The sequence below is a fragment of the Mustela nigripes genome, chromosome 11, assembly GCF_022355385.1.
Source record: "Mustela nigripes isolate SB6536 chromosome 11, MUSNIG.SB6536, whole genome shotgun sequence".
In the NCBI taxonomy this organism is placed as follows: Eukaryota; Metazoa; Chordata; class Mammalia; order Carnivora; family Mustelidae; genus Mustela; species Mustela nigripes.
In genome coordinates, this window is record NC_081567.1 from 6,364,595 (window position 1) to 6,380,192 (window position 15,598).

At 43.4% G+C, this 15,598-nt stretch overlaps 1 protein-coding gene across 8 annotated transcripts; it reads left to right on the top strand.

The window, feature by feature from the left end:
* Positions 1 to 20: 20 nt before the first annotated feature.
* ZNF655 (zinc finger protein 655) lies at positions 21 to 14,699 on the top strand. 8 transcript variants are annotated; one of them, XM_059414466.1, is made up of 5 exons: positions 38 to 159; positions 1,385 to 1,527; positions 2,700 to 2,785; positions 3,185 to 3,311; positions 4,309 to 5,136. In XM_059414466.1, the coding sequence occupies exons 2-5, from the start codon at positions 1,392 to 1,394 to the stop codon at positions 4,503 to 4,505; spliced, it is 546 nt and encodes a 181-aa protein (XP_059270449.1). In that variant the 5' UTR covers positions 38 to 159; positions 1,385 to 1,391; the 3' UTR covers positions 4,506 to 5,136. The 8 variants fall into 8 exon arrangements, with proteins under 8 accessions (XP_059270442.1, XP_059270450.1, XP_059270449.1 ...); XM_059414463.1 differs by lacking the exons at positions 38 to 159; positions 2,700 to 2,785; positions 3,185 to 3,311; positions 4,309 to 5,136 and adding exons at positions 169 to 288; positions 1,235 to 1,306; positions 12,622 to 12,726; positions 13,208 to 14,699; XM_059414461.1 differs by lacking the exons at positions 38 to 159; positions 2,700 to 2,785; positions 3,185 to 3,311; positions 4,309 to 5,136 and adding exons at positions 295 to 643; positions 1,235 to 1,306; positions 12,622 to 12,726; positions 13,208 to 14,699.
* Positions 14,700 to 15,598: the final 899 nt, after the last annotated feature.

Consider the following 15,598-nt stretch of genomic DNA (forward strand, 5'->3'; position numbering starts at 1 on the left):
GCCTCCCTTCCGCCCACGGTCGTCGGACTCCGCCTCCGGAAGTGCCACTGAGAAGCGCCGGGCTCCAAGCGGTCTAGAGCGACCCCGGAAACCCTGGGGCTGCTCCTAGAGCGAGGGTGTCCGCGACGGGACGGCCGCCTGGCCTGTCCCTCAGCACGGGTGAGTGCCCGGCAGCCGTTCTGGGGTCGCGGTAGGCGTCGCCGTTGGTTTAGGCTCCTGGGAAGGAGGAGGCGGAGCTCCGTTCCGGCCGACGGCGGTTTCCGTCCCCAGGAGCGCTTCAGGGCCGGGGTGCGAGGGCCTGTTTCTCTTCAGTCAGGTTTCACCCTGACGCCCCGCGGACTAGGGCCTCGCCGCCGGGGCCCGGTGACCCTGCTGTGGTGCGAGCTGGGTGTCTGAGGCCCTCCCCGCCCTTCGGGGAGCGCGTCTTCACCTAACAGGGAAGTGGGAGGAGGACAGCGCCGGGCGAGGCCTTCGGAGGGCTGGGCGCCAGGGCGGTTGCTGAGGGTTGTGGAAGCGGGACGGAGCCCTGTGGCGTCCTTGGATCTGAAGGACGCGAGCCAAACTGTTTGAGACGCAGCTCTTCCCTGGATCACTGTCAGGGCCGTGGAAAACGGCCTGCCCAACTCGTCTGCGTTGCTGAACTGTATGACCACCCCCCTCCCCCACCAAATGGGAATTTTGTCATTAGGCAAGCCCATTTAGTAAATCACAGTGGGCAGGCCGAGTGCTTGCCAAGTAATGCCTGGGGAGGGGGGGTGCTGCTTAAAAAAAAAAAAAAAAAAAGTAATCATAACTAGTATGTTTCTCTGGGTACAAACTTGACCCTTGAAAGAAGTTTGTACATTTCAAATATTTTAAATTTTCTTCAGAAATGTTTATTAAGTTGGGCTTTTTTTTTTTTTAATTTAAGATTTTATTTATTCATTTGGCGGACAGAGATCACAAGTAGGCAGAGACACAGACGGGGGGTGGGTGGCAGCGGGGTGGGTGGCGGAAAGCAGGCTCCCTGCCGAGCAGAGAGCCCAACGTGGGGGTCTATCCCAGGACCCCGGGATCATGACCTGAGCCGAAGGCAGAAGCCTTAAAAGTTGGGCTTGCTTGATCCCCCCCCCCACCCCGAAATACCATAAATGCTGAATAAGTGGAATTTAAAGCTTCCCAATTGGACCATTTGATTTGGCTCTTAAATATTTGAAACGGAATAATTTCCATTTTTTCTTTCTGTTTTATTTAGGTGGTTAGTCATTATTAACTGTTTCTGTTGAGTATCTGCAGCGTGTAAGATACTTGGCTAAGTCCTGAGGAGGTAAAAGGATGGGCTGACTTAGCTTAGTACAATAAATTCTCACAGTCTGACCCGGCAGTGATGGTCCTTGTCCTTCAGAACAGGGATGGAGGAAATATCCGCCCAGGAAGCAGTTGGATCACCTGTTGTCCAGTTTCAGTCTTTGGAGAGCCTGTCTGAGGGTCTGTCCCCAGAGCCTCCGTTCGCACAGGACACCGACATGGAACAGGAGCTCAACGGGGGTAAGGCTGAGAGAGAGCACTGAAATCCAAGAGAATGGGGATACAGTGGGGCTTCTGGGTCTGGTACGAGAGAGGCCGGGGACTTCTCTAAGAAGATGGCCCCTAGGGGAGGTCTGGAAGGGAGGGACCGATGTGACTCAGTTCAGTCCTGATCTTGGCCTCTTAAGGACAGCCCATCTTTCTTTAATAGGCAGAGTGGTGGTCATTCACTCTGCTTTGGCTTTTTTTTTTTTTTTTTTTTTCCATTCATACAACCTTCACTTTATCCTGGTTTCACATCCAGAAAAAATTTTAAGATATGCTGCTTTTGCTGTATCACAATCCTTGCCTCGCTTTTACTTCCTCTTAGAGTTAGGGCCCTTCTCTTCCCCTGTTCCCTTCACTTAGTTTCTTCCCTCCTTGATGATTTTGCAAGCTTTGCCACCTGCCATTCTATTGCAGCTGCAGTGTTTGTGACTAATCTAATTTTGGCCCAAAAAGCAACCATTTAATTCTTGGGTCGAGCGTAACGCCTGTACGAGTGTACACATATCACATATTGACTCAACAGTAACATCTTTATAAATAGGTTGATGTGTTTTGTACTTCTCGTGTTTTGTAAGAACCTTGTTTTAAATTGCTGTGGCCGACTGCATTGCCTGAAATAACTTAAGTGTCAGCAACACCAGTTGAGTGCTGTGGTGTGTAGAGTGCTGTGGGGCGTTGTGGGAGTGTGGAAAAGGTTGTGAGGAAACAGACGACCATTCCTTATTCTTGGGAGCCTTACGCAGTGGTTACAGAGACAGTGTCCATTCACACGAAGGCTTACTAAAATTTATGTAACAGTAAATCAACTAAGTAGTCATTTCTCTGGACAAGTCACTGCAAGTCTTTGTGCTTTGCTTTGCCCATCTGCAAAACAGGTACAGTACTTAACCCTCTTGTTAGAAGAATGTTCTGTCCTAAGAATATGGTGATATTTTATAAGAAAATCCTGAATCACTGGCCTAAACATGGGTAAGGAGGTCATGCTGATGTTGAGAAGGAGCAGAGTAGATGCACTCGGTACCTGAGAAACGTTCACTGGTTTTACTAGAATGTTGATGTGAAGAAGGGTCCCGCTGACTCCCTCTTCTGTCAGGGAGCCCTGGGGAAGGGTTGCTCTCACTCTTGGCTCCTCTCTCCTCCCTCAGCTCCACCTGTTCCCCAGGTGCCTGCTCTTCCCCATGAGGGAAGCCCAGGAGACCAGGCAGCTACGCTCCTGACAGCCAGGTACCAGGTGAGCTGAGGAACCCTCTGCTTTTTCCTCAGGGACTCTTGCTACTGATTGAGTGTGGCCCTTCCCTCATCCCATCCGTAAACCTGGCCTTGAATTTTTTTCAATAGCAGACCCCAGTTTCGGAATTGACCCTCTTCAGAGACCTGGACTTCACAGAAACCACCTCCCCATGTCCCCACCTCCACCAGTAAACTCTATTCCTTCTCTGTCCCTAGTGCTGTGATGGGAGTTTATTAGATTTTAAAGGTTATGGAACTTATTCCCGAGTTTCTAGTCTGTTTTCCCTCCTCCCCAACTTTGCCGTACACTGGTCACTCTCTCTGTGTCATCTCCTTCATTTTCTGGCCACAATGCTGTAGTGGCCTCATTCCCCAGAGCAGCCAGGCTGTGTTATTTCAGGAGTTTGTGACATTCGAGGATGTGGCTGTGCACCTTACTCGAGAGGAATGGGGATGCCTGGACCCTGTTCAGAGGGATCTCTACAGAGAAGTGATGTTAGAGAATTATGGGAACGTGGTTTCACTGGGTAAGGACTTTCTTATTTTTCAGTTTACCTATTAGGATTTCTTTACTTCCTTGTTTCTGAGGAGGTGCCAGGTCTCTGAGAAAGCACAGTGTGGCTCAGATTCCAGGTGTTAGAACCTCTGAATCCTCCATCTTCAAGGTCATCTCATCTGGGAGTGGGTTTTCTTGGGGGAGTGGGTTTCAAGAGGAGACCTTGTACTCCTTATCTTTAATTAATGATTCCTGCTTTTGTGGGGCATCTGTTTCCTGTTAGAAAAGGGAAACTTGCTGTGCTTTGCCTAAGTTCTTACCTTCTCTATCTTTTCCCTTTTTATGAGAGGGACCTTAAGGTCTCCCAATCCACAAGCAGACACGTTCCTTCCTGGTAATTCAATGCCCCTGTATCTGAAAGTTTTTCATTTACCTTGGAAGAAGGAATCCTTTTTTAAATAGGCTAAAATCCTTGCTGAATGATCCCTCACCTCTTAACATTCCTAAACTCATCTCCAAGAGGCAGAGTGTGAGAGACTTCATTTAAAGACATGACTCACTGCGAGTCTATTTTCAGTGAGTCATCCAGATGGTAGTCCTAAGTAACCTTACCCGGAGCAGCAGAAGTTTTAGCTTTAAACGGAGTCTCTCCTTTGTCATTTGGGCGGTACAGTGGGCTGCTGGGATTGGGTCCCTAATAGTGCTCTAGAGGGGCATCAGCAGGGCTGTTGGCAGCCCCTTGATGTGAGCATTGCTCCTTTTCCTTTTTTTTTTTTTGCTGGTCTTTGTTTTTGCCCCCCCCCCCCACCTCAATGTTTTTTTTTATTTACTTTTTTTTTTTTCTTTTTCTTTTTTTTTTTTTTTTTTTTTTTTTTTGGCTTTGCCTATGCTGGTGGCATCCAGGGTGTTCCTTTGTCTCCTTGATTATGCTCAGGGTTAAAGCAGTCTTTTTTACCTGTGGGGAGGCAGCCTGCCCACCGGGAAGGTTTTTAGTGTGTTTCCCATTCCTGGCTCTTTGATCTTTATAGGCATACTTCTCCGCCTTCCTACCACCCGGATTCATAGTGTGAATTCCTGCCCGGCCCTGAGTCATACCCAGGCAAGTGCTTTCTCTGGAGAAACACTTGCAGTTCTTTCAGCAGGAATCTCCAAGAGATGGCCCAAGTATCGGCTTCCCATCGATATTGCTCGTCCCCGCTCGGAAGCTCCTTTTCCACGATTGTAAGATATCACACTTGATTGATGCTCTCAGGATGCCACCAGTATGTAAAATTGCAGCTCCTCAGATGACCTTTGTTAAATTTCGGAAGGGCCAAGGAGGCCCTCCGTTGCAACCAGATGAATTTTGAACCTGTGTTCTGAGTTCATTCAAAAGCCATGGTCGGTGGTCAGCTACTTGTGTTCTGAGAAACCACAAAGTTCAACTCCAGCTCTTCAGTTATAATCTTTTCATGTTATTTTAGAATGTGGAACATATGCTGTGCACCCCTCTTTTCTGTAGTGAATATGACCTGCCCCTTCTCTGGTCTGACTTTCCTGTGACCCCTGGGCTTTCCTCATGTTGAACACTCTAGTCTTCTCCTTTAAGTCCCTATCTCCCCGTCCCAAGGCCCTGACTTTGTCCCCTTTATTCTTTGTGGTGCTATACAGATTGATGAATTTAAATAACCTTTCCTGATCAAGTGTTCCTTAGCTCTGTCCTTGATGGATGGGAAATGGGAGGGCGAAAGAGTTTAATTTTTTTATTTCAGGGTATCAAATTGAATGTATATTTAACAACTTTGTAAACTGTAAAGTGATGTAATTGTAAACTACTGTTAATTTTATCTAATAATTACATAATTTCCAACAGTTAACCTGTCTACTTTTTGGAGTAAACAAACTTCCTAGCACTTTAATCAGCCTAGTAGCACAGCGTGCTATTAGACTGAATTTTATCCCATTTCCTGTGTCATCTCTGCACAAGTACAGGACACACATGCACATGCACACATACTGGGTACAAATGCATACAAGAACCCCCCACCCCCGCCGTTCACCTTGCTTTTGTGACCAAGTAAGCAGCATCTTTTCAGTAATTCCTTTTTATAGTTCTTAGGAAATCATTTTTATATTTTTAGGCTCAGCAAACTCCAACTGAAATGTAAGTTTACACACGTAATTAGCTTAATGTTTGGTGTTGTAAAATACGGGCATTGTAATTCAGTTCCTGACTTAGCAGCCTCACTGTCAAGTTCACATCTTTTTCCCACTGCAGTAGCTCAGTTGTCACAGACATCAGAACTTTGTTCCTTTGGGTAAGTGCTTCTACTAGATAGTGCTAAATATACAGAGTATGAACAGCTGAGTAAAAGAATAGAAAAGTAAAAAGTCATATTTTTCATTACTAAATCTGAAGTGTGTTCTGTTGACAGCGAGTGAATTACTGGCTTGAGGATCATACCCAAAAGGAAGTTTTCCATGACTTAGGAAAGTGGTCTGGTTTGCATTTCACACAGGGTCAGTGTGGTGGGGGCCTTATTCAATGACATCATTAGAAACATGCCTATCAGAATTCTGGTTGTTAAGTAAGTTAATAAATCAGGAAATGTTTGGCACATACTCTTTCCTTTTGGAAGTTGATGTCATGAAAACAAAAATGATTTTGTATAGAATGTCTTTTACTGCCATGTCTCTTTACTATTTATTGACGAGCCAGTGTGTTACAAGGTACGATACATATCTCATTTAATCCTTGCCATAACCCTGTGAGCAGATGTTACTCTATCTTATACCTGAGGAAACTCAGGCTCAAAAGTTAAGGGATCCACTCAGGGTCAGAACTAGGCGTAGGACTCAGATCTGAATCTGAAGCTCATGCTCTTTTTCACTGTTACGCCCCTTAGGACAATTAGTCCAACCACATACAGTGTTTTTTTTTTTTTTTTTTTTTTTTTTTAAGATTTTATTTACTTACTTGACAGAGAAATCACAAGTAGGCAGAGAAGCAGACAGAGAGAGAAGGGGAAGCAGGCTCGCTGCTGAGCAAAGAGCCTGATGCGGGGCTTGATCCTAGGACCCTGGGATCATGACCTGAGCCGAAGGCAGAGACTTTAACCCACTGAGCCACCCAGGCACCCCTGCAGTGTTTTTTTTTTTTTTTTAAAAAGATTTATCCATCTATGTCTTGAGAGAGAGAGAGCACACGCGCACGCGGTGGGGAGGGTCAGAGGGAGAGAAAGTCCCAAACAGATTCAGTGCTGACTGCAGAGACTAACATAGGGCTTGGTCTCACTACCCTGAGGTCACCGCCCTGAGATCACAACCTGAGTGGAAACTGAGTGGATGCTCAATTGACTCTGCCACCCAGGGGCCTCACATGTGTTTTTTAAAAGTAGTCTTGTGGCTTTATACTCTGATTACAATTAGAAAAATCCATCCAGTTAGAAAAATTGGACAGATGGGCATTAGGTTGTACAGTTTGGGAGCAGAAAGAACATGCATTCGAGGGGCGCCTGGGTGGCTCAGTCGTTAGATGTCTGCCTTCAGCTCAAGTCATGGTCCCAGGGTCCTGGGATTAGGCCCCACATCAGGCTTCTTGCTCAGCGAGGGGTCTGCTTCTCCCTTTCCCACTCCCCCTCCTCGTGTTCCTGCTCTCACTGTCTCTGTCAAATATAAAAATCTTTAAAAAACAAAACATGCATTGGAGAAGAAATAAAATTGTGTAGGGATATGTTTCATTAAAATAGGTATCTAGGGGTGCCTGGGTGGCTCAGTTGGTTAAACAGCTGCCTGTGGCTAAGGTCATGATCCCAGGGTCATGGGATCCACCCCGCTTCTGGCCCCCTTCTCAGTGGGGAGTTGCTTCTCTTGCTCGCTCTCAAATAAATAAATTTAAAAACAATAGGTCTCTACCTTAGAACAGTATTACTAAGGAAAGATTTTGTGTATTAAGGACCAAGAAGAAGGGCATAAAGCTTCTAGGTGACTAAAATCTTAGCATAACTGGTATAGGCAACAAACCAAATAATGAGGTGAATTTTAAATGTCATTTTTAAAGACCAGATTAAGTTAAAATAAATCTCATTGGAACACTGTCAAGGTTTAAATTTCAAAAATAAAAAGATTTTAATAAAGGATAAAATAATTTTTATTTATTTATTTTAAAGATTTTATTTATTTGAGAGAGAGGGAATGAGAGAGAGCATGAGAGGTGGGAGGGTCAGAAGAACAGGCTCCCTCCTGAGCAGGGAGCCCAATGTGGGACTGGATCCAGACTCTGGGATCATGACCTGAGCCGAAGGCAATCGCTTAACCAACTGAGCCACCGAGGTGCCCAAGATTAAATAATTTTAGATAGGAAAAATTAATTGCAAAGGCGTGTTTTGAAGGCATAGAGTTCTGACTTTAAAATTTAGGAAAAAGGCATTCAGGGTGATGGCAAGAAAACCTGCCTTAATGCTTCCTGTGACCCTTAGAATGTTAGACTGGAAAGAATATAAACTGTGGAATCAGACTTGGGTTCATCTTACATCGAGCAGTTTATTTAAACTGGTATTCATTTTTTTCAACTATAAAACATGAAAAATAATGTCTGCCTTTCTGGGATTATGCCAAGGATTAAATTTATGCCCAGGATGAAATTAGATTAAATTACATGTGTGTAAGGACCTGGTTTGTGGTAGTTCCTTCAATGTTGTTTTAGAAAGGACTGCAAGGGAAAAGAGCTATAGATCAGAATAAAAAAATTTTTTTAATTTTTAAGTAGGCTCCGTGATTAGCATGGAGCCCAAAGCAGGGCTTGAACTCACAACCTGAGATCAAGACCTGAGCTGAGATCATGAGTCGGATGCTTAACCAACTGAACCCCCCGGGTGCCCCAGACTAGATTATTTTTTTTTAAAGATTTAATTTATTTATTTGACAGAGATCACAAGTAGGTAGAGAGACAGGCGGGGGCGAGGGGAAGCAGGCTCCCCGCCGATCAGAGAGCCCCATTTGGGGCTCTATCCCAGGATGCTGGGATCATGACCTGAGCTGAAGGCAGAGACTTTAACCCACTGACCCACCCAGGCGCCCCTAGATTTTTTTTTTTTTTAAAGATTTTTATTTATTTATTTGACAGGCAGAGATTACAAGTAGGCCAAGAGACAGGCAGAGAGAGGAGGAAGCAGGCTCCCAACTGAGCAGAGAGCCCGACATGGGGCTCGATCCCAGGACCCTGGGATCACGACCCGAGCCGAAGGCAGAGGCTTTAACCCACTGAGCCACCCAGGCGCCCCTAGATTTTTTAATATAAACAAATTTCAGGAGTGTGTTCAAGTTCTTTCTTTATAGTTAATTATAGTTCTTTCTTTAATTTCCTCAAATTGAATATTGCTCATACTTTTGTAAAGGAGTTTGGATTTTTATTTTAAAGAGACTTTCATTTCTTTGACACTATGTGATTTTTTTTTAAGATTTTATTTATTTATTTGAGAGAGAGACAGTGAGAGCATGAGCGAGGAGAAGGTCAGAGAGCGACGCAGACTCCCCATGGAGCTGGGAGCCTGATGCAGGACTCGATCCCGGGACCCTGGGATCATGACCTGAGCCGAAGGCAGTCGTCCAACCAACTGAGCCACCCAGGCGTCCCGACAGTATGTGATCTTTTAGTTTGCTTTTAAAAGTTTTTTTTTTTTTTTTAAAGATTTTATTTATTTATTTGATAGAGAGTGAGAGAGAGAATGACAGGGGAGAAACTCAGAGGGAGAAGCACACTCCTCATGGAGCTGGGAGCCTGATGTGGGACTCGATCCCAGGATTCCAGGATCATGACCTGAGCCAAAGGCAGTCGCTTAACCAACTGAGCCACCGAGGTGCCCCTAGTTTGCTTTTAATTAGAACGTCCATGACTGCAAATCTGTTGGGTCCTGGCTCTCCGTGTATTACTCTAATAAATATTTCTCTGTCCTCTTTTTTTTTTTTTTTTTTGGGGGAGAGAGAGAAAGAAGATGAGTGGGGTTGGTCGGGGGTGGGGTGGGGCGGTGAACAAAGGGAGAAGCAGAGCGGGGAGTCTGAGATGGGACTCGATCCCAGGACTCCAGGATCATGATCTGAGCCAAAGGTAGACGCTTAACCAGCTGAGCCACTCAGGCACCACTGTGTCTTCTTTTTATTTATTTTATTTATTTACTTTTTACTCCTTTGTCAGTATGTTGATCTTCTGTTGTCTTTCTGTATGTATGTTGGAGGAAAGGACAGATTTCATTCACAACCATTATTTTTGACTAGCAGATTATGTAAAAGCCAGGTTCTGAAAGACTGGTGTTGAGCCCTAGGTTTGCTAGTTGTTGTGATCTCGGGTGAGTTACCTTTTTTTTTTTTTAAGATTTCTTTCATTCATTTATTTATTTATTTATTTATTTATTTATTTGACAGAGAGGGGGAGAGAGAGATATCACAAGTAGGCAGAGAGGCAGGCGGAGGGAGAGGGGGAAGCAGGTTCCCTACTGAGCAGAGAGCCTGATGCGGGGCTCGATCCCAGGACCCTGAGATCATGACCCAAACTGAAGACAGAGGCTTAACCCATTGAGCCACTCAGGCGCTCCAGGGCGAGTTACTTAAATTGTCAGTCTTTGTTTTCTTATTTGTTAAATGGGTACAGTGGTGGTTTCTACTTCATGAAGTTAGGATTTCTATTAAGTTAGTGAAAATTTATAAAGTTCTTGGTGTGGTACTTTGGATCTACCAAATGTGCAGTAAGTGTTAGCTTAATTATTTTAATGATACTGATGATACAGATATTTTTTTAAAGATATTTATTTTTTTGACAAAGACACAGTGGGAGAGGGAACACAAGCAGGGAGAGTGGGAGAGGGAGAAGCAGTGTCCCCGCCAAGCAAGAAGCTTGATATGGGACTTGATCCCAAGACCTGGGGATCATGATCTGAGCCAAAGGTGGCCGGCTTAACCAACTGAGCCACCCAGGCGTCCCAAAACTCTAGTCTTTTATCTCTAACTGCCTACTAAGCTTTTTCTTTTATCCTTGACTGCATTAACTTAAGCACGATTAAAATCAAATGCTTCTGGGGTGCCTGGGTGGCTCAGTGGGTTAAGCCTCTGCCTTTGGCTCAGGTCATGATCTCAGGGTCCTGGGATCAAGCCCCGCATTGGGATCTCTGCTCAGCAGGGAGCCTTCTTCCCCCCATCTCTCTGTTTGTCTGCCTACTTGTGATCTCTCTCATAGATAAATAAAATCTTTCAAAAAATAAAATCAAATGCTTCCTTCCACGTTGAGACAGTCTTTTTGTTGTCTGTAGGTGATAGGTGTAGATATAGAATAAATAAGCAAAATTTGCTTCAGTTATCAAATACTTAGAAATACTTTAGCTGGGGCACCTGGTTGGCTCAGTGGGTTAAAGCCTCTGCCTTCAGCTCAGGTCATGATCTCAGGGTCCTGGAATGGAGCCCCGCATTGGGCTCTCTGCTCAGCAGGGAGCCTGCTTCCTCCTCTCTCTCTGCCCGCCTCTCTGTCTACTTGTGATCTCTGTCTGTCAAATAAATAAATAAAATATTTAAAAAAAAATACTTTAGCTGATACCCGAGGTAAAAGTTACAAATTCTGTTATCAGAATTCAAGCAGAATATTTGCTGCTTCAAGCCATGCTAACCTTTTTTTTTTTAAACTTAGCAACTATTTCATTTGGCATGGAGGACTTCAACTAAATAAGCATCCAAAGGGGGGAATAGACTATTAAAGCCCAGCAGAAAATCAGAAACACAGTAAATGCCTTTCTTTTTTTTTTTTTTTTAATATTTTATTTATTTATTTGATAGAGATTACAAGCAGGCAGAGAGGCAGGCAGAGAGATAGGGAAGAAGCAGGCTCCCTGCCGAGCAGAGAGCTCGACGTGGGGCTCAATCCCAGGACCCTGAGATCACGACCGAGCTGAAGGCAGAGACTTTAACCCACTGAGCCACCCAGGCGCCCCAGTAAATGCCTTTCTTATGTGTGTTCTGTATCTGCCCATTTGTAGGCTCTCATATGGAATTCCAAGAGGACAGCTGTTGGTTTGTCATATTTTCCAGGCCCAGTGCCCTTTTAGAAACCGGTTATCTGTGATATGTTGACACCAGGACACAAAATTGGCACTCAATAAGTAACTTCTTTTTTAATTGTTTTTAATTTTTTTTCAGTAAGTGACTCTTAAGTAAATAAATCAAAAGAAGATACTAGATGTGTGGTTCCTGCTAGTAAAAGTTTACAAATAATGTAGAGATGATAATTCCTGAAACCAATTAAATAAAAATCTATAAACTCCACTATATAGTGACATGTCAGGATAAGAGGAACAACTAATAAATTGTGTAGCTATTCAGTAAGTAGAAAGAAAGGCTTTTGAAGTTGATGGGCTTGAGCTAGCCGTTGTATGTGTGCTTCTAGAAGACTTCTGAGCTGAAGATGTATAAAAACTGGCCCTTTGATACTTTGATAGTTGTGTCTCCCTCAGGATCAGACTGCTTTATGGTTTTGCTTTAAAAGAGATAAGATCCTAACAGTCCCATTACGTGAGCCAAGAGAGGCAGGCTGAGCAGAGAGCCTGATGTGGGGCTCAATACCAGGACCCTGGGATCATGACCTGAGCTGAAGGCAGAGGCTTTAACCCACTGAGCCACCCAGGCACCCCAAGAAAGGCAATTTTATGTTAAGGTGCACGTTTACTGAATTTGCCTCTCTATCGTATTATACTTAGTTGCTTATATCTGTGTCTATATACTTTCCAAATGGGAGGCGCCTCATAGATGTTTGTTGAATAAAGAAGAGTGTAAGCTCCTGATGTGTAAGAATGTGGTTTTTTTTGTTGTTTCCTCATGTGCACTGAAGCAAATTGAGATTCGTGACGTTTCTTAAGATTGGTTCTTGGAATGTTTATTCAGTCTTCAGTGATTGTGTTGCTGCAGTTTAGCTCACCCCACAATGGGTGTTTTTAGTATTCGCCTTTCTCCAGTCCAGCAAAGGTATATTTTGATGACCTCCCTTTTGACCGGGTCTAATCCAAAGATTGATCTATAGGCAATAGCTGAAGAAGATCACTTTTAGGAAGACAGGTACACACTCATGCACCAGTTCCCTTGTCTGAGTAATGTTTAAATGAACACTTTTCCCAAAGTCATCAACTTGCCCCATAACACACCTCTTTCTGGAGCACAAGTAGGAGCTCCTTGTAGAGGATCCTTGCCCTTCTCATTCTCCAGGACTTCCCTAATGTCTTCTAAGAATTTACTTTCTTTCTCCATTAACCATTAGTTAAGAGAAACAGTGGCTTTGTGTAGTGTCTGGGGGATAAATCGCCACATCCCATTTCCTTCTCTGTGAGCAGGATTTCCAATTTCCAAGCCTGATGGGATCTCCCTGCGGGAACAAGATCTACAGGTCTTTGATCTGGAAACTAAGAATAGAGAAGTCTTAAGAGATGACTGCTCAGGTGAGTAAGGTAGAATCAATCCGATGGAATTAGTAGGGAAGTAAGATTCAAATTGTTGAGCCAAACTGTAGCCACTTTGGCAGTCAGAATGAAGAGCTCGGTCTCTACACCAGATGGCAAGCTCCTTTGTTTTCCCTTCAGTTTTGATGAATTCTTTGCATTTATTTTATCCCTTTTCACCCACAAGTTGTACTGGGTCCCTATAAATCTTTTGAATTACTTCCCTATTACCTGCTTTGAACCATCTTAATTGGTTCCGTCCTCTGTTTTACCACACCCTGAACCATTTGTGCATTAACCTCATTGCTCCTGTTCATGCCCTTACATCTGCTGTTGAGATTTTGTGCCTCTACTTCAGAGTAAATAAACTTTTCATTTTAGTAAATTCTAGATTATTTAATTTTCTCCTCTCTGAGGTTCCCCCCCACCCAAGCACAGGGTACAGATTACATTTGCATTTTCTATTTATATATTGAATCAGATGGAGAGACCAGAGAAGAGAACAAGCTGTTGATTCCTAAGCAGGAAATTTTGGAAGAAGTACATTCGTACAAGGTGAGAGTAGGAAGACTCAAAAAGGATATTGCCCAAGTTCCTGGGACTAGAGAAGTGTCTAAACCTGAGGACAGATTAGAAAGGCTTCAGGAAATCCTAAGGAAATTTCTGTTCCTGGAGAGAGAGTTTAGGCAAATAACAATCAGCAAGAAAGCCTTCACCAGTGACAACAATGAATGTCATGAACCTGAAAAAAGCTTCTGTCTGGACTCTACCCTGGATACGGATCAGAGAGTTCTTAGAATTCAGAATATTGATGACACTGATAAGTATGACATGGGGGTGAACCAGAATTCAGCTGCTGGGAAACAAGAACAAATAAATCTCATACAGGATGTTCAGAGTAGTGAATATAAGGAAAGCTTAATGGATGTCTCCCACCTTAGTAAATGTGACAGCATTCCTGCCACTGAGAAATCCTACAAATGTGATGCATGTGAGAAGGTCTTCCATCAGAGCTCTGCCCTTTCTAGACATCAGAGAATTCATACTAGAGAGAAACCCTACAAGTGTAAAGAATGTGAAAAATCTTTCAGTCAGAGTTCAAGTCTTAGTCGACATAAAAGAATACACACTAGAGAAAAACCCTATAAATGTGAAGCATCTGATAAATCCTGTGACGCATCTGAAAAGTCCTGTAGTCAGAGCTCTGACATAACTCCGCATAAGAGGATTCACACTAGAGCAAAGTCTTATAAATGTAGTAATTGTGAAAGAGTTTTCAGTCGTAGTGTACATCTTACTCAGCATCAGAAGGTTCACAGAGAGATGCCCTGTAAGTGTACTATATGTGGCAGTGACTTCCACCATACCTCCTACCTTGCCGAACATCAGAAAGTCCACTGTGAAGAGAAAGCCTATGAATACAGTGATTGTGGGTTGACCTTTGTTAAACATCAAGGAATTCATCTCAGAGAAAAGCCCTATACGTGTAATGAATGTGGCAAAGACTTCAGACTGAATTCCCATCTTATTCAGCATCAAAGAATTCACACAGGAGAGAAACCACATGAATGTAACGAATGTGGAAAAGCTTTTGGTCAAACTTCATGCCTTATTCAGCATCACAAAATCCACGGGCGAGAGAAATCCTATGAGTGTAGCGAATATGAGGAAAGTTTCAGTCACGGCTCAGACCTTGTTCTTCAGCAGGAAGTCCTCACCAGAGAAAAAGCCTTTGATTGTGACGTATGGGAAAAGAACCTCGGTCAGAGAGCACACCTCGTTCAACATCAAAGAATTCATACCAAAGAGAAACCTTATGAATGTGATGAACGCGGAGAGACCTTTAGTCAGATTCAGGCCTCCTTCAACATCTGAGAGGTTATACCAGGGAGAAAGCATACACGCACTGAAGGTGGTGAAGCCTTCAGTCACAGCTCAACCTTCATTCAGCATCAGAGAATCGACACCAGAGAGAAACCCTCTGAATGTGACGAATGCAGGAAGACTATTTGCCAGTGTTAAACTTCCATCGACATCTGCAAACCTATACCAATGAGAAAATCTACGAATATATTGAATGTGGTAAATGCTTCATGCCGTTTTCATACCTTAGTCACCATTGGAGAATTCTTAACTGGAATAAAATTCTATCACCATAATAAATGTGAAATAGCCTTCAGTCAAAGTAACTACCTTGCTCAGCATCAGATTCATTCCATGCAGAAAGCCTATGAATGTAATAAATACATATGCACGTGGGAGGATTCAGTCCTATTCTACCCCTTACTCAACGCTAAAGAATCCATGCCCAGGAGAAGCCATTCAAGTGTAGCAAAGGTGACAGACCTTCCAGTAGGAGTTCAAGTCTTTTTCATCATTAGAATCTCCACACCAGATCACAGTCTGCTAATAATGCAAATGGAAAAAATGTACTTCTACATTTCAGGCTTTATTCAACATCAAAATATTGGAGAGAAAATTTTATATAAAATTGTTAATACACAGCCCTGATCTTTTTCATTGCAGAAGAAGATAGTCTGAGGAGTGACTTGGTGAATGCAATGCTGATTCCTCATGGCATTCTTTTATTTAATAGGTGGTGTAAGTAGGTATATAAAATTTATGGAACTCATTTAAACTATATTTTTAAATATGGCCTATGAACATTTTTATTTTTTCTGCAATTTGGTTACCGTTACAGCTTCTCTAAGATATTGTTAATATACCAATGTAAAGACATAATTAACTTCTGGAAAGTAGCTCATTTAGCTGTTTCTGCTGTTCTCAGCCCAAGTTCTCTCGAGAACAGACTTAGGTCTGCTGTTTCCTGAGCATCCTACTTTCCTGTTCCTTTCCAGGCACAACACTTGGA

Bases quoted from the DNA above. Each gene is read 5' to 3' on its own strand.
- ZNF655 (XM_059414459.1), top strand. From the start codon at position 1,392: ATGGAGGAAATATCCGCCCAGGAAGCAGTTGGATCACCTGTTGTCCAG. The intron at 1,528-12,621 runs GTAAGGCTGAGA...CTCTGTGAGCAG, and splicing joins GGAACAGGAGCTCAACGGGG to GATTTCCAATTTCCAAGCCT. The intron at 12,727-13,207 runs GTGAGTAAGGTA...ATATTGAATCAG, and splicing joins CTTAAGAGATGACTGCTCAG to ATGGAGAGACCAGAGAAGAG.